The sequence below is a fragment of the Polistes dominula genome, unplaced genomic scaffold (assembly GCF_049000335.1).
Source record: "Polistes dominula isolate Pdom_NZ unplaced genomic scaffold, Pdom_raw_medaka contig_373, whole genome shotgun sequence".
Classification (NCBI taxonomy): Eukaryota; Metazoa; Arthropoda; class Insecta; order Hymenoptera; family Vespidae; genus Polistes; species Polistes dominula.
This window is the reverse complement of record NW_028300899.1, coordinates 1,539,405-1,553,179: the sequence shown is the minus strand read 5'-3', so window position 1 is coordinate 1,553,179 and position 13,775 is coordinate 1,539,405. Positions and strand designations below refer to the sequence as shown.

Here is a 13,775-nt window from a genome sequence, read left to right as displayed (position 1 = left end):
AAGTATATTGTAGTACCTTGCGTTCCTTTTTCCGTTTCCTTCCCCCACTCTAAAAAAATAACTATTAAAGAAAGTACAAGAGAGGGAAGGAAGACAGAGAGAGAGAGAGAGAGAGAGAGAGAGACAGAGAGAATCAGTGAGAAATTTCTAAAATACTGTTTCTTCTTCTTCTTATACGAAGTTGGACGACATGGCGTTGCATCGATTTCCCGCTCGATAGTCGATTGTCTTATTTCGAGTCTGTAACATCTGTGCTCAGTGCGCTCTATCAAATTGGATATGTGTGTATGTACTTCTTCGGCTGTTTAAACGAGGACGCAGACGATAGATTGAGTCTAGCACACATGTATGTCTCTCTCTCTCTTTCTCTCTGTCTTTTACTTTTTTTTTTTGAGTATATGTGTATATGTATGTATACACTCGTATCCGTAATAATGTGCGCAATCGTAGGTATTCCTTCGAAAATTAGTCTACGATTTTGCACATTGAACATACATCGATCAGTAATTATCACACGTTTTTGTATTATCTGTTTATATGTTAGTGTTCTAACCTAAAATTGGTTATATATCTATATATATATATATATATATATATATATATATCATACATCGATTGAATTGAGAAACATCTGTGCGTGCGTCGTCGATCACCACGTGACGATGGATGACGTTAAAAGTAAGGTTTCCTACTGCTTAAGTTCGAGACAACTTAAGGATTCAGTTTTGTCAATGTATTATAAAAATAAACAAATGTCGACAATAATACACGAACGATAAGAGAAATCAGTAAAGGCTTGTAACGTTTTTCAATTTTTTATTAATACGAATTAGAAAGTAACTTACTTTCGATTTGATTATTAATAATGTTATTTTAATTTGTGCAAAAAAAAAATATCTTCTTCTTCTTCTTATTATTATTATTATTATTATTTTCATTTACTTTGTTTTTGTCTATAATTTTTCTTTTTAATTTGTTTATTTTTGAAATGAAACAAGCACTTTGCAATTTGAAAAAGCCCGGGAGATTAAAAAAATAAAGATGTCGACCAATTACTTGAAAGTTTAGTAGCACGTTCCATGCATACACATACATAAATATATATTTGTTATAATAAATATGTATATATATATAAATATGTGTAGTATGTGTGCATCTTCGAGAAGATAATTGCGCGTGTTCTCAACGACGAATGAACAAGTTTTGAGATAATCCATTCGATCACCTTCGACCTATCTATCATCGATCGAAGTATCACGTTTAAACGCGCGAGTTAACGAATATCGCGACGACATTTTTCTTTTCCATATACTTTGTCAAAGATAAGCTAAGGAGAACTTACTTGACTCTCTCTCTCTCTCTCTCTCTCTCTCTCTCTCTCTCTAACATTCTAAGAGATACGTATTATTTAGCGAACTAACACAACTATATTTAACACATAAACGCGCACAAGTAGAATAAAAGAAAGAGAAATAGAAAGAGATAGACACATAAATACACGCGTAAATAACGTCCAATTGAAAAATCACATTCAAAAAGATATTTCTTATCTCTTTATTTCTAAATTTCATGGATTATTTAATACAGGCAGGAGGAACGTCTTAGAATACTTCTTGATTCTTTTCAATATTTCCTGTCGGATACGACGTCGCCATGTTTATTATTATCTCTTGAAACGAAATTTGATCTCAATCGTAATAACGGGAAAAGAAAATCGTAATAACGTCGATCATTGCATTTAAAAAATTTGTTCAAACCGCAATAAGTACAATAACAACAACAACAACAACACACAAAAATATTAAATGTAAGCAAAAACAATAAAAAAAAAAAAAAAAAAGCACAATATAAATGATTATAGAAAGAAGCATAAAAATGTATAAGTAAAGATCAGAAGGGGAATTCGTGGAAAATTAAATCGTTCCTCGTTCGGTAGGTCGACTACTACACGAGTGTGTAAGCATTTTTTTCTCACACATGTATGATCAAAAAGAAAAAGAGAGAGAGAAAGAAAGAGAGCAGATCATACATATAAACACATATATACATATAAACATGCAATCAAAAACGTATATCACGGATATTGCAATATACACGTGCGCCCAAAAACATGTGTACACAAATAAAGAGAGATATAGAGTGTTAGTAGTGATAAAAGGAGAAAGAGAAAAATATGAAGTCGCGGTTAGTAGTAGTTGCAAAAAATCCGGTGAATCGTGTGCGCGCGCGCGCGCGCCACCTTACGACGGTCGCTTCGGTCGTCTTCGAGGCCGATCGTCCTCTTCGTGTGTGTAACGATGCGTCGTTGTCCGTCGTCTTCGCTTCGTCTTCGTCGTCGTCGTCGTGTCGTGGCTTGCCTTTGAAAAATAGCTCGCGACGCGCGTTATCCCCTTCCTTTTCTCTCTTTATATATATATATATATCTCTCTCTCTCTTTCTGTCTTCTTTTTTCCTCTCTCTCTCTCGCTCGCTTGCACGCACGCTCGGTATACGTGCTCGCGCGTGTAAATAAACGCGCGTGGAGCCGCAAAGGAAGTGGAGGAAGAGAAGTAGAAGTAGCGTGTGGCAGTGGTGGTGGTGGAGGTGGTAAAAGGGGCAAAGAGAAGGGAGGCATGCTATCTGTCGCTTTTACGAAGAAGCTCGAAAAGATCTCGAGCTTGTTTCTCTCTCTCTCTCTCTCTCTCTCTCTTGCCTCTCCTTCTCCAAGTTCGATCCGAGTAAGCGTGTGCTCTCAAAACACACACACACACATATATTTATACGAATGTGTATCATATAAATGTGCATACATATGCAACGAATGCTGGACATATTTACGCACAAACGGTGGTATATGCGTGTGTTTTGTGTGAGAGTAAGCGCACGTATCGCTTCGCACACGGATGATGGTGGAAGCGGGGGCGGGAAGTAAAGAAGGGGAAGTCCGCGAGGAGACCTGGAGTGATAGGGTGGTGGAAGGTAAGAGGGGTGGGGGTGGGGTGGGGGGAAACAGGGGGAAAGGAACGGCGTTGGTAACGCGCCGCGAACGGATTTCGTTCGCGAATCTCTTTTAGTGGGGAATCGAACCGGTTAACGCGGATTGGCTTATTTTCGAGGAACGTAATCCTTACGTGAAAATTAACTTGTGTATGTCTACTTGGTTTTTGGTTTCTTTTTTTTTTTACATATTTCTTTCTCTTTCTTTTTTTATGTTTTTTTAATTTATCATCGTTCTGTGTGTACGTATAAAATGTGTTTCTTTTATTTATCTTTTCTATTTTCTATTTGGTTCGGTTTTTTTTTTTTTTTTTTTGAACAACTCCGTATTTCTTGTTGCCGTTGAAATGTTTTTTTTTTGTTTCCACCAAACTGTGTCTTTATTTTTTTTCTCTCTCTCTCTCTCTCTCTCTGTTTTAATTTAACTATCATTTTATTTCTTTTTCTCCCTCCTTCTCTCTCTCTCTCTCTCTCTCTCTCTCTCTTTCGTTCTCCATGTTTGATATACAGATTCAGTTAGGTATAACATTGGCGTAGTAATTAAAATTTCATGGTAAAATTCGATAACGTTGATTAGCTTGTTATCGGAAAAGATATTTGGTGATTTCAATGCTCGTGTTCTTCTTTACCATCATCTTATCCATCATATTCATCCATTTTCTTTTTCTTGTTGCCCGCGTATATCGCGTTTTCGACGAATGACAAGACGACGAACATTATTCTTGGAAGATAATAGTATATTTTTCTCTTGTTTCTCGATCATTTGAAATATCAAAGGAAAGACATATTGATCGTTTAAACGATAAGGGTTAAGATCAAGACAAATCATTTGATTTATATCTATCGTGATATCTTACAAAAAGAAACAAACAAAATTCTAAAGAATAAAGAATTAAAAGTATTACTTTCGATCTATCAATAAATCGATAAATCTAACGCGACTTTGTGAATTCTCCATTTGCATTTTGCGATCTCTTCCGAGAGTTGTTGCTGTTGTTGTTACTATTAGGAACTCTAGGAAGAAGATATTGAAACAGATAAAAAAAAAAACAAAGAACGAAAAAAGAATTGGATGAAAAATTATTTTATCGATTTTACTTTTTTTTTTTTTTATCACCAATCTGAATTCACCAAATGTTTCAAAATGACGGAGAGAAGGAGCGAGAAGGAGAAGGAGGAGGAGGAGGAAAGAGAAAAAAGGGGGAGATTGGAGAAAGGGAAAGAGGCAAAAGAAGAAAAAAAATGATAAAGAGAAAAAGAAATAGATAGTAGTAGAAACGAACGATCCTCAGCTTTACCTCCTCGAGATACGATCGGTGTGTGTCAGGCTCTCGGTGTAGTACGACGTCCTTGAATCGCGTAACGCTTTTACTCGGTCGACTCTTGTGCTCGGTCGAAGCCGAGAGCGCAAAAGTCTCTCGGAGTGCTTGCTTGGTTGCTTGGTTGCTTGCTTTCGTGCTGTGCCGTGTCGTTTCGTTTCGTGCCGGAATTTCCTTCGTACGCGATATAAAATCCGGAAGGTAGAGAGTCAGCCTCTTACTCTCTCTCTCTCTCTCTCTCTCTCTTTCTTTCTCTTTCTCTCCCTCTTTCGACAAATGTTGTTATCACGGTGTCAGACAAACAAACAATTTACCACCGAACTTTAGTCAAAACTTTTCACAAATTTCTAAATAATCCTTTAGTTTCGATAATACGCAAAAATATCGTTTCATTGCTGCACGTTTCAAGCGCTACTAGTATCAAAGTAATCATAATAGTATATTGTCTTCGAAAATGTCAGCGACTTTGAAAGAAACAGAAAGAGTAATGGAGAAATAGAGACGGGTGATCAAGAGAAAGAATATTATTTGTGTATATATATATATATATTATTTGTGTGCGCGTTTGTTTGGTGTCTACTGTATGTGTGTGTGTGTGTTTCTCTTCGATAGTCGGTCTCTTACACTTTCCACTTTGTCTATCGATTCTTATATTGTGTAATTGTTTCATAGTATAATGTAGCTTTATTTTTATTATTAGTTTATTGGAATAAATTAGATTTGATTCTTTTTTCTTTTTTTTTTGCATAATTATGTACCTCTGTTGAATATTTGTTAACATAAATTATTTGATATTAGGAAATGTATTTTTAATAGAACACCTTTAGCATTTATTACAGAGATCATTTGTTATTCTAATTACGAAAACTTTGATTAACAGATTTATTACATTAGTCACACTTGATGACAAATTATATTCGAATTTGAGTAACTTTAAGGTTTCTTAGCTTTTTCTAATTTCTATTATTATTATTATTATTATTATTAATATTATTAATATTAATATTAATATTCTAACGCCGTAATAACCTTCGAAATAATGAGAAACGAAACGTATCTTCCTTGAAATCCAGATATCCGATTCAGGGAGGTAAAAGACGCGGTGAAAGTGCATAGACGAGTCTCTTGAAACCCAGGAGAAAGGAATAATTACGGCTTACGACATACCGTTGTAACGGACGATTTCGCGCGCATCTACCTGATAATATTCCTTATGCGCATTCGTATAATAAATTACTGGTAGACCACCCCCTCCCCTCCCCCTCTCCTCCCCCTCCCCACCGCTCCCCACCGCTCCCCACCACCCACCTTGCTAGTCTTTATTTCTATTTTTATTCCTCATATTTTTTTCCATTCGTTTCGATGTTCTTTCTGTTAATTCTATGAAGTGTAGGTACATATATTAGAAGAATACGAGTTGCCCTCGTTCAGGATTTGAGCTGTCAAGTGAACAATTAAATCGAGTTGTTCGACATATTGTCTCTGTCGTGTTGTTTCTCTGAAAAAGAAACATGCATATTTTCCTGTAATTGTATCCTTGAAATATTCGAGTTTTCCTGGTTTTACGTAGTAAGTCTTTACGAACCTTCGAATTGATCCTTGAAAATATTTTAAACGAGTCCAGTTAATTGCAACAAGATAAAAAGCAATATAAGAAAAATACAAATACAAAGTCTTTATTAGATATTATTATTCAATGTTAGACCGGTAATTATTGTTCCGTATTTTCGTAGGAACATTGAAAAATATCGGTTACGATAGAAATAGTCTTATCATGTTTGTTGTTACGTCCTTTGCTGGGCATCCGGAGGAATTTGGGTACGATAGAAATTTTCTTATCGGGTTTAGTCGATGATAGGGATATTTGAGTAACAGATGGGCCTAAAGATACTGACATTTTTCACAGGAAAAATGTATTATATTTACTCATTGGGAGGATACCTTTTGTCGGTAACTCCCATCATAAGGGTCCAAGGTAGAATTCATTATATTTACTTAGTTTACAATGGGATATCTTTCGTCCACTACTCTCAGCCTAAGGGCACAACGGTAATCTTAAGTGAGAAAAGTATTATAAATAACAGGGAAAGACTATTGCAACTTAGTTCAGTTGATTTAGTTGATCCAGGTAATTCAGTTGATTGAGCAAGTTAGTCCAGCAATTTTAGTAATTAGTTCGATCTATACTCGGCGGAATTATATTCACTTGATCCGCATATTATCAGTTACGTAGAACGCATTAAACATTTCAGTAACTAATTAGTATAAATCAGTGGTTACTACTAGTAGGAAGTAAGGAAATTAGGGCAGATAGTGATACAGGGTCCGAGCACCACACTCTGATCTGCTGTATAACAAATATTAAATATATCTTTAGTTAAACATAATTGGGATGTGTTTTTTCTTGGATCATTTCTTTTTCGTGCAGAGTGAGAAAGAGCGTGCACGATGATAACATGCACAGTACATGAGTGAAAACCAACGCACGATCGTACACTTAACAATTATAGAAATTAATTTTTCGTCTAGATCAATTTTCAAATGTGTCAATTTTCCCGGGTAAATCGCGCGCAGTAGAAAATCAATGATGGCGGCAAATTCAACAAGAATTCAATAACGAACGTTTTCTCGCTTGTATTTCAATTTCAATTGAAAGTATCCTTGTATCACTTAACGGAATTAATTTTTTCTTTCTTCATTTTTACAAAACGTAACGCTCGTTCAATGAACTTACCGATGCACAAGAATGACTCATAGATATAGATAGATAAATAGATAAATACCTATGTAGATATATAGGTAGTTAGGTAGGTAGCTAGGTAGGTAGGTAGGTAGATAGATAATCGAATAATCCAAGCGTATCATCATGATGCAGGTCTTTAACGTTTGCGGAGCGAGAACGGTGCCACCAACGTGAACGGAGTATTGGGATCTACGAAGCGGCAATCCGGTGATTACCTCGTTCCAGAAAAGAACAAAATAATTTGGTTTTAAATCGTGAAAGTGATCGAGCATCTAGAACGGACCTTGTGGTATGTATAAGAAATAAAGAAAGAAAAAAGAAAGAAGAAGAAGAAGAAGAAGAAGACTCGTACATATATCTTCCTCGTACGCCGAAAGTTGTGTTCTGCTTCTAACTAAGTGATTATTATAACTTGAATTAAGTGAGTGTGGTGAATGATTACTCTAAACGAGCTAACTGCTCCCTTTTTTTGTGTGTGTTCCTATATACAATGTTTGATGACAATAATTAAATAATATAACAACAACAACAACAACAACTATCAAACTATGATAGACTTTATAGCCAATAATGGTGTACTTGTGACGTCAGAGACAAGAAAAGTATAAATAATCGTCGTGTTTAAAAGCAGCAACGGGCAACAAGTTAGACGAAGTATCAAATAGTGTTTATAAGAGGAAGGAACAAAAATTGAACAAGGATCAATTGGATTTGTTTCCGTAATAAGTTGATATCCCCCCTCCCCCTCCCAACCCCCATCCCCCTTCCCTCACCCAGTTGTGACTTTTTGACGAGGACGAAGCGGACTAAAAGCATCATCGTCGTCTTTTAGGACATACGCGGCCCGTTTCGATTAATTTGGCGACGATGCGTCGTCGCGGATACGTTCGAACGTCCTCCTCCTCCTCCTTCTTATCCTCCTCATTGTCGTCGTCGTCGTCGTCGTTGTCGTTGTCGTTATCGTCGTTGCTGCTGCTGTTGTTGCTGCTGCGGTGAATGGAAAGCTAGGCTAACGGATCACGCGACACAGTGATGCAGTGCCGTAGTGTCAGTGTCGAGTGCCACGTGCCAGTACCTTGGATTACTTGAAAATGACTTCGTCCGGCGGATATTATGACGACAGGAATCCTTTGCTCAAGGGCACCTTATCGAGGTAAGTCTTTGAATCTTTTTTTTTACTTTTTATTTCCCTCTTTTTTTATTTTTCCTTTTGTTTTTATTATTGTTGAAAAGCGCGATGTCACGAGTGACGTCATATCAACATCTGCATAAAATTCCGTTTACAAGGTCATAACAACGGTTAATATAAATGCATTAGTTCTTTTAAACATTTTTTTCTTTCTTATTGATATAAGGTCTTTGACACACCATTTCATTACAATACATATGTGTCGTTATTCATAGTAGGAAATTTAGTAGTGCAATTATTGAAATATTTTTACAACCCCTTTGCAGGGGGGGGAGATCGGGATTCCCCCGTTCCCACTTTATAAACCATTGCTCTAATGACGTGATTCTAATGAATTTTGCGCGTATCAATTTTTCGATTAAATTTGTTCTTTTGTTTTTTTTTGAAAAAAAGCTCTTCAGCTAACAGGAAGTATATTGAATCAATCGGATAGAGAGAGAAAGAAAAAAAAATGTATTCTAATGAACGTTCTAGTCTAATAGATTCGTTCCTTTTACACGACACGCGAACATATCTATCTATGTATGTATATATATATACTCATACATGTGTGTATATGTATATGCTCAGTTGTTCACTCGGTTAGGAATATAAACGCCAGCAGTTGAAAAGGGTTAATACGCATTTGTTCGTTATTAAGACGGTTGCTTTGAGATTGAACGAAGAATGTTTAGATGGAGTCACGTAACCTTCCGACACAGTTTTATCCGCTTGGCATCAAAGTGAAACCGTAGGATCGACGATGAGCCGAGGCGTTGCGAAAGGCGCCTGCTGCTGCCTCTCTTTATGAGCGCGCGTTACGTTCGAGCGCGTTACAAACGCGTAACGCGATGCGTTTTCCAGACGAAAGAAAGCAACTAACACATAATACATGCACATGTACATCTACACTATATATATATATATATATATATATATATATATATATTGTATTAGTAACAAAAACATATATGAACACATATTTTTGTATATGTACATATGTGTATTTTTTTAGTACATGTATTCGTATGATTGTGTGTACTTGTGTAGAATAACTAGGATGTTGAGGTACATAATCAAAAGGTATATATATATATATATATATATGTATAAGATATTTTTCTTTATTTTTTTTTTATAGTCAATCTTATTTAAAGGCTTTAGTAACAAAGGTTAACTAACACGTATTACTAAAATTAGGCATATTATTTTTATATTACATTTATATAGATATATATGTATAAATATAGTATTTCTTTGTTAATGTTTTTTTCTTTTATATATATATATATATATATATATATATATATATATATATATATATATATATATATGTATACATTTTATTATTATTTATTTTATATTTATTTATTAATAGTCAGTTCATACTAAAGGTTAAAGAATTAATACAAAGTATAACTCATATAGTTAAAATTAGATATATTATTTTAATGTTATCTATGTGTTTGTCTCTGCGAATGTATGTATGTGTGTGTACATATATATGTATATAGATATGATAGACGAAATATTATTTGTTGACGACGCCGAGCGTCGAGACGTCGCGACTTCCATTTTCTGTGATATACCCACATACACAGAACTGATATACTATATATATATATATATATAATATATAATAGCGAATGTTTCTGATAGCAAATACTTGTCGCTGTAATAATCCAAATTAATTTTTCACGAGATTCATCATTTTGTTTTTTTTTTGTTTTTTACCTATTCATTATTATATTTCTTCAGATTATTTTCTAGTTATCTGTTAATATTATTAAAACGCATTATTTGAAATTTATTTCAACTTTCTCTTTCGACCAATGAATGAGAGAGAGAGAGAGAGAGAGAGAAGAATAAAAAGAAGAATCTAATTGTGTCTGGAAAGTTTCACACGCGTTACTTTTATTATATTGTGATCATCTTGGAATTTGAATCGATTCGTTTGATTCAAATTTCTTCTATTCTATGCTTTTTTTTTTCTTTTTTTTTTTTTTTTTTGTAATGATTAATCTTTATCATTATCTCAATTTAAACGCAATAATCTCAAGTTGTTAAACGTAAAGATTTTTGGTCAGGTTTTGTATCACTCTCTAACACAAAACGCTGATCTATGCGAAATTCCTCGGAGGGGGAAGGGTTGGGGGGGGGGGTAATGAACTGCGACGAAAGAAGATTTTACGTTCCTTTATAATACACAATTGCAATATTTATATACTTTAAATAAGATAAAATAGGAAAGAAGGAAAAAAGGAAAAACGAAAGCAGAAACGAGATGTTGTGATCTTTGAGAATAAAAAAAGAAAAAAAGGAAAAAATAATTAAAAAATGGAAAATCATCCGTACGATTTAATATTCGTTTTTTTTTTAGATAAAAATGGTTTTACGTGAAATCGTTAGAAAAAAAAAAAAACTACGTGAACTTGAACCGAACGTTGTTTGCATACAGAGAGAAGACGTGTGCATACAAGCATATAAGTTTTTTTCTTTTTTTTTTTTTTTCAATATCGAAACACAATTCTGATCGTTAGAAAGGACAAAAAGGTAAAGTTGATGATATTTTTAGGACGACGACGAATTTAACAATAGAAATGTCACTTTTTAGTTCGTATACTTTTTTTATCATGACGTTAGTAATCCGTGAACCGATAAATAAAAAAATACATTGATATATTCGCAGAGACAAAAACTCATATATAAGAGAGTGTACCAAATAAACACACACACACACACACACAAACACAGGTTATTAAAACGTTTCGAATGTTTTCAGTATGTATTTTGTTGCAACATCAAATGAAAGTAATAGTAATCTTCTTCTTTCTAATATATCAAATTCTCGTGTGACAGTGTTAGTAATCAAACTCCTTCGAAACTACTTGACCGATTTTTATGAAATTTTGTGTGTATATTCGATAGGTATGAGAATAGGTTTTCTTATATTTTTTATATCCCTAAGTGATAAGGGTAGACCACCTCAAAATTTTTTTTATATTTATTTTTTTATGATTTGTCATTAAAAACTACATACAACCCTAAATTTTCACCCTTCTACAACCAATCCCCATTTTTTAATAACGATATTAGTACTTTAATCATTTTCAACCCTTGGTGATCGATAATTTGATTGTTTTTTTTTATTGTTATAATTAGTGATAGATATATCATTATAAATATATTAATTAAGATAATAAAGTATAATGAATGATAAAAATGGGATGTTTGGTGTTTTGTTATATTTTATAGGCCGTCATCGTTCACATCTATTCCTCTTTCAAGCATAGAACACATCCCTACCCACAATAAGTTACTAATTTTGACTACCACAATATTGATATAATTAATAATAATAATAAAGAAAAATACACTTAAAAAATCATAATAATATTATATTCGATGAATATCGATGATACACGTCAAACTTAACCTTGATAAACCCTTCCGACGATGTGTAGAGTATTCTATCTTACGGTAACCATATTATTTGCTATTTTTTTTCTTTCTTTTTCTTTTTTTTTTTAAACAATCCCGAACATTTTTGATTAATCTCATCTCGAACGAGACACGAAAATACGTGTTGCAACGATTCTTTTTTTTTTATTTTTTTTATTTTATATTTCGTATAAAACGAGTCTTGCTGCCTGTGTTCATCCGCTTATTAAGTAAATCGTAAAACGATGTTTCTCGCTGATGGACGCGCGCACGTGCATAAAAAAGAAATGCGTAAAAGAAGAGGGGTAATGCACGAAGAGTATAACAAGCGGATACTTTACTCGCTTAGGAGTCTACTATTCGTCCTCTTCGTCGTGTACCCTATACATACACACACACATCCATACACACAAGCACGCACGTATTACACGTACCCAAGTAACCACGTGCACAAATACATTTACATATAGAAACGTAACACACACACACACGTATAGATAAACGTGTTGTATGTATTTACGGTGGGAATAGATGAGGGAAGTTTCTGTCTCCCCTCTCCTTCTCTCTCTCTCTCTCTCTCTCTCATGTGCTTGCGATGCTTCGAGAATCGATCGGCCGGCTCAGCTCGACCTGTACAACGTAAAAAGCATTGCATTGGCCGACTGCTGCACTTTCGAAATAAAAGCTTCAAAAAGAGGAATTAACCGATAACTCTTACACTACAGGAAAAAGTGTGCTGCATGTATATATATATATATATATATATATATGTGTTTTCTGTCTCTATGGTGGTGCGTATGAGTGTGTAAGCGTTAATTGATAATGAACGCGTTGTTCGAAGTCCCGTCTAAAAGCGCGACGTGTCTCGACAATTTTTTTGTCTTTCTTTTTTTCTTTATTTTTTTCTGTCTTTCTCTCTCTCTCTCTCTCTCTCTCTCTCTCTCTCTTATACTGCATATCTTTTTTATGCTTTCCTTTTTAACTTTGTCTTATTTCTACCTGTCCGAATGCTTAAGTATTGTTTTTATTTTTACCCTTCCTTTTCTTTCGACCCTTTTCCCCTATATTCGTTTGTAATTAAGTGCGATTAGGTACGTCAAAGAACGATTCAATGTTTTTTTTTTTTTTTTTTTTTTTTTTAATAGTTGCTTCTTCTTCCCTCGTTCAAGCCAAGAAGCAAGAAGACAAGTTCGCATATATTTTATCGACGATAAAACTTGAAAAACGATAATAACGAACGAACGAACGAACGAACGAACGAACGAACGAACGAACGAATTGAGAGGGACATTTGCGGGAAATTACCTCAAGCGAAACGATCCTCCTATTTACTTCACTCTTCTCTTTTATTCTTTCCTTTTTCCACTAGCGTACACTTCTTCTATTACTTCTTGTTTTCACGATATATGTATTTATGCGCACGAGCCTATCACGTGTTTTACCCGATACGGACGTGTTAAATCGTAACCAACGCGCGACTTCTTCGTAATTCTCTTAACTAAGTATATCCTTTTTTTTCTTTTTTTTTTTTTTTTTTTTTATATACATATATCAATTCTTTTTTGTTTTTGTTTGAAGTGAAAACTTCTTTAGAATCACAGGGTGATTTGAAAATCGTGAAACGAACGAAACGTGAAACGGAAGTAACCGTGAAACCACCGATGAAAACAAAAATTAATTAATTCATTAATCAAATTCAATATATTTAATTTAATTCTGTATTATTGAATTCTATATATTAATTAATTAATTAATTAATACAATTAAAATTGTGAAACGGAAGAACGTGATGAAACGAAAGAAACCGTGAAACCACCGATGAAAGAAACAAAAATAAAATTATTAATAAAATTCCAAATAATTAAATTATTTACATAAATTATAAAAATTCAATATATAATTTAATTCTATATTATTTAATTTTATATATTAATTAATTAATTAATAAAATTCTATATATATATAAAAATTCAGTGTCACAATATGTTTGTCCACTAATAATTCCGAAATTACTCAAACTTATCTTAATGAAATTAATTTTATTTCAAGTGATTTTTTCCAACTTAGCACATAGCACAATTTTAATTATTTATATAAGGTTCTTTCAATAGATGGCACTGTATTACAA

General features: G+C 33.8%; 1 protein-coding gene across 6 annotated transcripts in view; it reads left to right on the top strand.

Annotated features, from left to right (window-relative positions):
* The window catches only part of lilli (AF4/FMR2 family member lilliputian), a 183,509-nt gene that overhangs the window by 798 nt on the left and 168,936 nt on the right, over positions 1–13,775 (top strand). For 5 of the 6 annotated variants that reach the window (XM_015326581.2, XM_015326658.2, XM_015326499.2 and 2 more), the window contains exon 2: positions 7,171–8,191. In XM_015326581.2, coding sequence (XP_015182067.2) covers positions 8,130–8,191 — 62 coding nt within the window. In that variant the 5' untranslated portion in view covers positions 7,171–8,129. Of the gene's footprint in view, positions 1–3,054; positions 3,127–7,170; positions 8,192–13,775 lie in introns of those variants that run through there. The other variant, XM_015326317.2, reaches the window with a different exon arrangement.